Source organism: Coregonus clupeaformis, unplaced genomic scaffold (assembly GCF_020615455.1).
Source record: "Coregonus clupeaformis isolate EN_2021a unplaced genomic scaffold, ASM2061545v1 scaf0662, whole genome shotgun sequence".
Taxonomy (NCBI): domain Eukaryota; kingdom Metazoa; phylum Chordata; class Actinopteri; order Salmoniformes; family Salmonidae; genus Coregonus; species Coregonus clupeaformis.
In genome coordinates, this window is record NW_025534117.1 from 229,186 (window position 1) to 240,000 (window position 10,815).

The 10,815-nt window shown below is 43.9% G+C and overlaps 1 protein-coding gene across 1 annotated transcript in view; it reads left to right on the forward strand.

Annotated features, from left to right (window-relative positions):
* The window catches only part of LOC123485369 (voltage-dependent T-type calcium channel subunit alpha-1H-like), a 52,032-nt gene that overhangs the window by 41,005 nt on the left and 212 nt on the right, over window positions 1–10,815 (forward strand). The window contains exon 2 of the mRNA XM_045216276.1: window positions 10,714–10,815. This exon is cut by the window's right edge and continues 212 nt beyond it. Coding sequence (XP_045072211.1) covers window positions 10,731–10,815 — 85 coding nt within the window. The 5' untranslated portion in view covers window positions 10,714–10,730. The remainder of the gene's footprint in view (window positions 1–10,713) is intronic.

A 10,815-nucleotide genomic window follows, 5' to 3' on the forward strand; every position in this document is an offset into this window, starting at 1 on the left:
TGCTCGAACACACCACATTGTAAAAAAAACATCTGCTCAACAGGACCTTGATAAGCTGACTCTGGTGCGTTTGAGCAGGGTTGGATCAAAAGCCTGCACACCCAGTAGCTCTCCAGATGGAGGGTTGCCGGACCACATGTGTTTCATACAGTAGCCTATCAGAGCAGTATTTTACTTTGTGGGGGTTAAGTGCCTTGCTTAAGGCAGGAGATAGTGTATAACACATGGAATCAGAGAGCAGCAACCTTCCATTGTCAATACCAGTGATAATAAGGAATGTTATTTTGTGAAGTGGGGTTTCTTGCATCATACAACACAATTTTCCGTCACCTTTTTGGCCCATGGTCTTACACACCTTTTAAGTGACTTAAGCTTTCGGACAAGTAAAAAATCTGTCAAGTTAATGTCATGCCGTGACATACACACACACACACACTGCAGCAACAGCAGCGCTAGCCAGTGGGACGGGGATGGATGGCCCTGTAATGTAGATGGATGGCCCTCACTGTGGCACTGACACCATCAGAGCAGTCAACCAACAGACAGCAGCTGCTGTCGCTGTGTGTGTTAAAACAGACAAATCAAATCACTCCATTAGGGTAGGAGGAAACACACACACAAGTGGGTGGATGTGTCGCAGACAAACGGATGTCATTCAATGTAGGAGATGGATGGCTGGCTGTGCTCTAATAGTAAATCATTGGGGGCATTATCAGACATTCCCTCTGCCTCTTGTAGATATGTGCTGGGATGCCAGAGAACTGTGTAATTATTCAGTCAATAACAGACAAGCGCACGTCCACACACACACACACACACACACACACACACACACACACACACACACACACACACACACACACACACACACACAATTCAGAAACAATGTGCCACTGTTTTTGGGTCATAATTTCTGAACATGTCCATATTGCTGTCTGAGTATAAAGTTTGAATAAGTTGTTAAGCCTAATATGTGATGTTAACACAATGCACTTCATCATGCCCAGCCATAATAGACATAGTAGTCAAGATAGGTCAAGAATTGTTACGTTATCTCTTTAGGCCACAGTTTCACTGCTTTTTTATTTATTTTCCCCCTCCAATCAGGGACTGATTTAGACCTGGTGGGTGCAATTAAATATCAGGTAAACAGAAGACCTCGTAGGGTAACAATGTAATGCCCCTCCTCTAGGCCTGTCTTTCTATATGCCTAGTTAAGTCCAGCACAAGTTTCCCTAATTAAGAGTTAAGAGTTTCCCTCTTTCACAACGTCTTCCCTTGTTCTTCCCTCGTTCCTGTTCTCTCAGCTTTGCTCTAATGTGTGTGTCGTTGCCGAGAAGCCGCAGCTTCGGCTGTCTCCATGTCATTCCCTATTCTGTCTGTTCTGCATGTCACCCAGTAAGTTCTCAGTAGCCCTGTTGGACGGGCCGCTGACCCTAATTATGTTAGCGTGCTGACGCTAATGCTAATGGTCCTATCCCTTCAGAGCGCTAACGTAGCAGTAGAGATAAGTTAGAGTATAGCGGTGCCTTATAGTCAGCAGTGCTGTTACACACCTGCACAAGCACAAACACACACACACATTCACACACAGACACACACACAAGTGCGCGCTCGCACACTCACACTCATATGCTCATACGCACACACTAGGCTACGTAGCGGCGGCTAATGCTGTTGCAGCAGATTAGGGTGATGGAGCTAACAAATCATGGTAATCCACTGGAACCACTCTATAGAGCTGGCCTCTGACACACTGCTCTTTACAGAGACCTGTCTGAGGGAGGGAGGGAGGGAGACAGAGAGAGGGAGGGAGTCAGAGAGAGGGAGGAAAGATCAAGTCTGAAGATGATGGCGAGCAGGAGTGATAGATGGAGGGGGAATACAGATAATGAAATAAAAATATAATAATAATAATAATATGCCATTTAGCAGACGCTTTTATCCAAAGCGACTTACAGTCATGCGTGCATAAATTTTTTGTGTATGGGTGGTCCCGGGGATCGAACCCACTACCTTGGCGTTATAAGCGCCGTGCTCTACCAGTTGAGCTACAGAGGACCACAAAATATATAGAGGGAAGGATAGATGACGAGAAGGGGAGAGTTAGAAGAAGAGAGACAGAAAATGATGCCGAGAGGGAGGCAACGATTGCCAAAGAGACAGATGGAAGGAGGGACTGAAGGGCAGAGGGTCAGACAAAGTTGGAGAACGAAAGAGGAAGAGAGAGATAAAAATACTTTGTTTAGTATAACGCTCTGATGTTGGAGCCTGGTGACTGCACCGAGAGGGTGAAGGAGAGGAGGGCGAGACAAACAACAACTCGTTGGTGGTTGCAGTCGACAAACTGAGACCAAAGTGAATCACAGAGTCCTAATGAAATGTGCCTGTCTGGCAGCAAATGGACAGTTAGTTACCCAACTATTTGATACATGTATTTGTCTCACAGAATCTGCAGAATCAGTGTAATGACGATCACTAAACAAAATGTGGTAGTCAGCCATATGTCGCTATAGCAACTGGAAACATTTCCAAATGATGCGTCATTTTTGGTGCAGGAATGACCAGACTGTTTGTGTTTTGATCTGTGCTAAATTGAATCGCTGTTTAATGTTGTGTTCAGTTATCTCTCTAGGTTGATCTTTTTACAGGATTAGTAGATTTTTCCACAGGAGTTTAAAAAAATAATAATGTATGCACTCACTAAAACTGTAAGTCGCTCTGGATAAGAGCGTCTGCTAAATCACTAAAATGTAAAATGTAAATTAGTTCTACATGATCTTTCCAATTGTGTAGCCTACAAAAAAGGTGCTATCTAGAACCTGAAAGGGTTATTTCGCTGTCCCCATAGGAGAACCCTTTGAATAACCCTTTTTGGTTCCAGGTCGAACCCTTTTGGTTCCAGCTGGAACCCTTTTGTTTTCCATGTAAAACCGTTTCCACAGAGGGTTCTATCTGGAAAAAAAAGGGTTGTACCTGGAACCAAAAAATTGTTCTTATATGGGGACAGCTGAATAACCCTTTTGGAACCTTCTAAGAGTGTACTGTAGCTGATTGGTTTGTAGGCTTATGCACAAATATAGTCATAATAGAGTGTTTAAATGAGACCAGAATCATAGGCCTACAGTGTTTAGGACTACAGAATGCTTTCTAGCCAAAACTCCCCGCTCAGTTCAAGTCACATCGTTTCATCGGTGTCCAATCCATGCATTAATAAACCGTGCGGCGCCCCGTTCACAATCGAATTACATGAGTCGCCCGATGCTCGTTAGCCCCGTCGAGCACCACCGACCCTGCGCAGGGCTGTTTTAATGGTGAGGCAGCTAGCGACACTTGAAGCACCCAAATTACTGCCGCCTTCTCATGGTGCCCATGACAGCCAGTCATGGAATAATGCTGACACAGCAGCGCCTGGTTCTTAAATCATATTTTCCGTGGCTTCTTCTTTTCTTCCCGAGGCGGAGTTTTCTAGAGGCGTAACATTTGCAGCGCTAGTCATTAAATTGATTTGTTTTTATCCTCCTTATTCTCCTCCCTGTCGCCAGCTGTATGTGGAGCACACGGGTCATTACATTTTTAAAAAGCAGCAGCAAAGTTGTTTGGAGTTTCATAAAAAATGCAGCTAATGGGAGTTAGCGTTAGCATGGAGGCTCCATCAGTCTGGAAATAGACTCTAAAGTATGCTACGATACAGGCAGGAAGATTTGAATGATGCATAAAGTTAGGGAAGTCAGGGACAAGTAATTTTTTATGTATTGGTATGTTAATTTTGTCTGGAGTGCTGAACAGCTTTAGTCAGACACATTTAATAGGAATAATTGTATGGAGTTCTTCACAGAATAGTTACCTGTCTCATTCAATATGCCATGATCCTCAAAGTACTTGTAATGTACGATAGGGAGGAAGTCGGGGTGTTTTTAAAACAGAGTACTATAGCCTGGTCCCAGATCAGTTTGGCATGACAATGACCATAGTAGTTGGATATTGGCTACAGCACAAACAGATCTGGAATCACTGTATTCCCACAGACACTTACTAGTTTGGTGGTCAGGCTATTTCCTGTTAATCTTCTAAAATTAGACATTTGCATGACACAGCTAATAGAAAAGAACACAAGGTGTGTGTGTGTATCCCCACAGGGATTCCTGCATAGAAGTGATGTTAATAGCATTAGTCCCTGTCTGTGTCTGGACTACCCACTGGTGCATTAACACACAGTCACACCACGTGGACAGAATCACATTGGACGAGAGGAGTTCAGGAGCTGACCTTAGTTTGACTATAATTACTAACCTACTATTATAATAATGCTACCACTATTGTCACTATAATGGGTTTGTGTCTATGTGCAGTTGTTTGTTTTCATTACAGCTACTAAATTCCATACTTTTCTTCCCTAATCTGGCTGCTTACCCTCCCCCTCCACCTCCTCTCCTCTCCTCCCCCCTCCATCTCCTCTCCTTCTTCCTCCATCTCCTCCCCTCCCCCTCCATCTCCTCTCCTCGCCCCTACATCTCCTCTCCTCCCCCCTCCATCTCCTCCCCTCCCCCCTCCATCTCCTCCCCCTCCCCCTACATCTCCTCTCCTCCCCCTACATCTCCTCTCCTCCCCCCTACATCTCCTCTCCTCCCTCCATCTCCTCCCTCACCCTCCATCTCCTCTCCTCCCCCTCCATCTCCCCTCCCCATCCATCTCATCTCCTCCCCCCTCCATCTCTTCTCACTTCCTCCATCTCCTCCCTCCCCCTCCATCTCCTCTCCTCCCCCTCCATCTCCTCCCCTCCCCCTCCATCTCCTCCCTCCCTCCATCTCCTCCCTCCCCTCCATCTCCTCCCCTCTCCCTCCATCTCCTCTCCTTCTTCCTCCATCTCGTCTCCTCCTGTCCTCCTTCACTCTGTGTCGGTGGAGAGTTTGGGACAGTCTGTCCTGCATGTTGGGGGCTTGGGACTGTGTGTGTGTGTGTGTGTGTTAGCAACCAACCAACTGTACACGTACACACACTAAGCCTGTGGTATTCTAAAGCAGTGTTAAATCACTGTGACAGTCAGAACCCTGGCTGCCTGTGTCGAAGCGCTGTACTCAGCATGGTCCCCAATCACCTGACTCTAGTGCTGAGCGATTAGTGGTTTTTGAGGTTGGTTCGGTTTCTGTTTGATTATACAAAAATAATCACGGTTTTCGGTTTTGATCATTTTTTTAAACATTAAATGCACTATGCATTATGTGGGTTAAATGCTGTAACAACACAGAATAAAACAATTCATAAAAGTCCCATGATGGTAGTGACTGCCCATTACTGCTTGTCACTTATTAACCATCATTAATTCACATTACTTTACTTTAATAAAATATTTCAGTTGTTGTGTATATTACATTTGTTTTATTTGATGACTTTATTTCAATCCAAGTCATCATCTCATCTCTATAGAGCTGCTGCCTATGCTGTCTAACAAAATCACTATTTTAGTAGTTCTTCAAAGTAAATAAGGCAGACTTTTATGACTGCTGAATACCAACTATCAATCACTTAGATAATGTATTTTCAGTTAGAGATACCTCGTGAAGCAACTGCTCTCTATCTCTCTCGGTCGTGCCTCCTTCTGTCTCTTCTCTCTGTCTCAGTGTCTGCCCCAGACAGACGGTCCATGATGTAGACAGAAGAAGTAGGCGTGCAATGGATTACAGTGCCTTCAGAAAGTATTCACACCGCTTAATTTTTTCCACATTTTGTTGTGTTACAGCCTGATTTAAAATGGATTAAATTGAGATTTTTTTCACTGGCCTACACACAATACCATAATGTTAAAGTGGAATTCTGTTTTTCTTTTTTTTTTTTGCAAATGAATTACAAATTAAAAGCTGAAATGTCTTGAGTCAATAAGTATTCAACCCCTTTGTTATGGCAAGTCTAAATAAGTTCAGGAGTAAATATGTGCTTAACAAGTCACATAATGAGTTGCATGGACTCACTTTGTGTGAAATAATAGTGTTTAACATGATTTTTGAATGACTACCTCATCTCTGTACCCCACACATACAATTATCTGTAAGGTCCCTCAGTCAAGAAGTGAATTTCAAACACAGATTCAACCACAAAGACCAGTGAGGTTTTCTAGTGCCTCGCAAAGAAGGGCACCTATTGGTAGATATTTTAAAGAATATTCAATATCCGTTTGAGCATGGTGAAGTTATTAATTACACTTTGGATGGTGTATAAATATACCCAGTCACTACAAAGATACAGGTGTCCTTCCTAACTCAGTTGCCGGAGAGGAAGGAAACCGCTCAGGGATTTCACCATGAGGCCAATGGTGACTTCTAAAACAGTTACAGAGCTTAATGGCTGTGATAGGAGAAAACTGAGGATGGATCAACAACATTGTAGTTACTCCACAATACTAACCTAATCGACAGAGTGAAAAGAAAGAAGCCTGTACAGAATAAATATATTGCAAAACATGCATCCTGCAGTAAAATAAAACTGAAAAAATGTGTGAAAGCAATTCACTTTTTGTCCTGAATACAAAGTGTTATGTTTGGGGCAAATCCAATAAACCACATTACTGAGTACCACTCTCCATATTTTCAAGCATAGTGGTGGCTGCATCATGTTATGATAATGCTTGTAATCGTTAAGGACTTGCGAGTTTTTCCAGGATAAAATAGAAGTGGAATGGAGCTAAGCACAGGTAAAATCCTAGAGGAAAACCTGGTTCAGTCTGCTTTCCACCAAACACTGGGAGATAAAATCACCTTTTAGCAGAACAATAACCTAAAACACAAGGCCAAATCTACACTGGAGTTGCTTACCAAGAAGACCGTGAATGTTCTTGAGTGGCTGAGTTACAGTTTTCACTTAAATCTGCTTGAACATACACTGAACAAAAATATAAACGCAACATGTAAAGTGTTGAAACATGGGACCATGAGCTGAAATAAAAGATCCCAGAAATGTTCCATACGCACAAAAAGCTTATTCTTCTCAAATTTTGTGCACAAATGTCTTTACATCCCTGTTAATGAGCATTTCTCCTTTGCCAAGATAATCCATCCACCTGACAGGTGTGGCATATCAAGAAGCTGATTAAACAGTATGATCATTACACAGGTGCACCTTGTGCTGGGGACAATAAAAGGCCACTCTAAAATGTGCCGTTTTTTCACACAACACAATGCCACAGATGTCTCAAGTTTTGAGGGAGCGTGCAATTGGCTGACTGCAGGAATGTCCATCAGAGCTGTTGCCAGAGAATTGAATGTTCATGTCTCTACCATAAGCCACCTCCAACGTCATTTTAGAGAATTTGGCAGTACGTCCAACCGGCCTCACAACCGCAGACCACGTGTAAGCACGCCAGCCCAGGACCTCCACATCCAGCTTCTTCACCTGCGGGTTCATCTGAGACCAGCCACCCGGACAGCTGATGAAACTGAGGAGTATTTCTGTCTTTAATAAAGCCCTTTTGTGGGGAAAAAGTCATTCTGATTGGCTGGGCCTGGCTCCCCAGTGGGAGGGCCTGGCTCTCAAGTGGCTCCACCCATCGCTACGCCCCTGCCCAGTCTCCATAGATTAGGGACTAATTTATTTATTTCAACTGACTGATTTCCATATATAACGCAGTAAAATCGTTGAAATTGTCGCATGTTGCGTTTATATTTTTGTACAGTGTATATGGCAAAACCTGAAAATGGTTGTCTAGCAATGAATCAATTAACAACCAATTTGACAGAGCTTGAATAATTTTTTTCATAATAATGTTTTAATGTTGCACAATCATGGAGTGGAACGCTCTTAGAGACTTACCCAGAAAGATTTACAGCTGTAATCGCTGCCAAAGGTAATTCTAACATGTATTGACTCAGGGGGTTGAATACTTATCTAATCAAGATATATATATATATATATACATTTTTGTTTTTACAGATGTTAGAATTTTTCTTCCACTTTGATATTACAGAGTATTTTGTGTAGATCGTTGACAAAAAATGACAATTAAATCCATTTTAATCCCACTTTGTAACACAAAGTGTGTGTGTGTGTGTGTGTGTCAGTCAGTGTGTTGCGCATTCAGCACTTAGCACAACTAAATGGGTGGCTGGATATCTGTTACTCCAATTTAAGATGATAATGTATGTGTGTGTGTCATGGTGTGTGTGTCATGGTGTGTGTGTTATGGTGTGTGTGTCATGGTGTGTGTGAGTGCAAGTGCTAATGCACTGGAGAGGGACTTGTACGCACAGTCATCATGACCCCACCGGCACACATGCAGATAGAGAATATAGGTAGAGGAGAGAGAGAGAGGGAGAGAGAGAGAGGGAGGGAGAGAGAGGGAGGGAGAGAGAGAGAGGGATGCTGGAAGAAAAATGATACGGAGAAGGAGTGAGCAATGAACATAGAGGGATTGATACAAAAACAAATATTTACCTACTCTCTCTCTCTCTCTCTCCCCCGTTGCTCCTTTATGTTAGTGGGCCTGACTGAATCTCTCCTCTCTCCTCCCTCTGTTTTAAACCTGTTTACGGTCAAAATGGAGCAGGGGAAAAATTACTGGTTCAGAGAGAGGCTTTGTACTGTGGCAGCGACACAGTCAAAAAGAACACCCCATAATTACACCTAGATTTGCTGTCTAGACAGAAGGTTTCAAGTTTTAATGTCACATGCACAAGTACAGTGACATGCCTTTCTTGCAAGCTCTAAACCCAACAATGCAGTAATCAATACCAATGTAATACTAACAGTGGAGGCTGCTGAGGGGAGGACGGCTCATAATAACGGCTGGAACGGAGCCATGCGTTTGATGTATTTGATACTGATTCCGCTCCAGCCATTACCACGAGCCCCTCCTCCCCTATTAAGGTGCCACCAACCTCCTGTAAATATTAAAAATAAGGTAGAACAAATACACACAAGATATAAAAATAAGAAATAAGAAGAACAAGATAAAGGTTTTTATGTTGTGTAGAAGGGTTGTGAAACCTTTAGCTGTGAGAAAATGTCAGACACTGTCCTTTCTAATTTGATGGTAGTGTTGCACGGTATACCGAAACTTCGATACTTTTTCGATACTAGAACATGAAAAACGGTTCGGTACTAGAATTTTTGTCACTTTCTGTACTTTTGTCAAATGTGTCTCACGGATCAACTCAGTCTATCAGCGCAGCCGATGTCTCCCTTATAGCGTGAGTTGCACACCGTGCCCTGCTCCACTTACTCATTGCTAGCCTGCACTGGGAGTCTGGGCTGCATCATGGTAGCTCCCCACTCATGCTGCACAGAAGTTAACACACTTGAATAATGCAACAAGGCATGAACCCCTCTTGCCTTGTGAATAACATAATTACTGGTTAAAGCGACAGCGCACACTTTTATAAAAGAAGCTACATCTATGTAAAGGTTGTTGATCAATAAAATAAGTCCCAAATGGAAGGAAACCACTTGTTTGTCATGTAGCCCCAGGAAATCAGCCAAAACAAGCACACACTCCTATTGAATATGCAATCACCTGTATTGTGAATAGGCCTAGGCCACATTTTGATTTACTATTCAAATAAAAGATAACCGTTAGATTGATTAAAAAACTAAAAGGATTATTAATGAATGCACACATGGCTGTCTCTGAACAGAGCAGTAGCTGAGTTAATCTGTCTGGATCAAGTGCCATTCTGTGACTTTGGCTAATATGCCCCCCTCCCCCCAAAATCAATTAATCAAACCTGACATTTGGAACCGTACGGACACGGTAGAGGTGAAGGTCGAGAGCCGTGCGTCCTCCGAAACACATCCCTGCCAGCCAAACAATGCCCGCTTAACCCGGAAGCCAGCGCACCAATGTGTCGGAGAAAACACCGTACACCTGGCGACCGTGTCAGCATGCACTGCGTCCGGCCTGCCACAGGAGTCGCTAGTGCGCGATGGGACAAGAACATCCCTGCCGGCCAAACCCTCCCCTACCCTGGACGGCGCTGGGTCTCCCAGTCGCGGCCGGCTGCGACAGAGCCTGGACTCAAACCAGGATCTCTAGTGGCACAGCTAGCACTGCAATGCAGTGCCTTAGACCACTGCACCACTCGGGAGGCCCCTGACATTTGGATTCTGTACACATTCTGTACACAAACCCACCTAAGCCTACACACACGCATAAATGGACGCACACACACAATTGCTCTGTCAGTGTAAAAAAAGCCACTGGCTGCGCTTTGCGTCCATGTTTCTTGTTGTTTGTCTCCCGGCCTGTTCCTGTGCCTGGCTCTGTTCCTGCTCTCACTGCTGACAGGTAAAGTAGAGTAGACTGCTGAGGCACAATGTGGTGTTATTATTACACAGTCACTGTGGCCCTGGCAGGCTGCTGCTACAGTCTTCATCTACAGTCTGCATCGATCTAGCTCTTTATCTCTCCATCTCTTTATCTCTCCATCTCTTTATCTCTCCATCTCTTTATCTATCTATCTACGGCCGGCTCAATCACTATTCAACAGGAGAGGATATCTGTTGTTTTTCTAGGACTCAGGCACAAAACTGAAGAGATGGAGTGTACTAGAGATTGCTGTTTACATTAGAGTAAATCCATTCAGAGGATAGGTAGAGAGGTTTTACGCTACTAAAGAGCTGTAAGTGAATTGTCAATGAGAGTGCAATGATTGTTGACATCGATCTAGTCTGTGTGTGTTCTTTCTTCTCTAACCTGTCTCTCTCTCCATCCCTCTCTCCCTCCAGACCTCTGCTAAGTTGCCATGACGAGTGAGGAGTGTCCCGTTCCGCTAGGGGGCGTGCCCCCGGTGGGGGCGGGGCTCTGCGAGGACTACGGCCCCGTGCAGG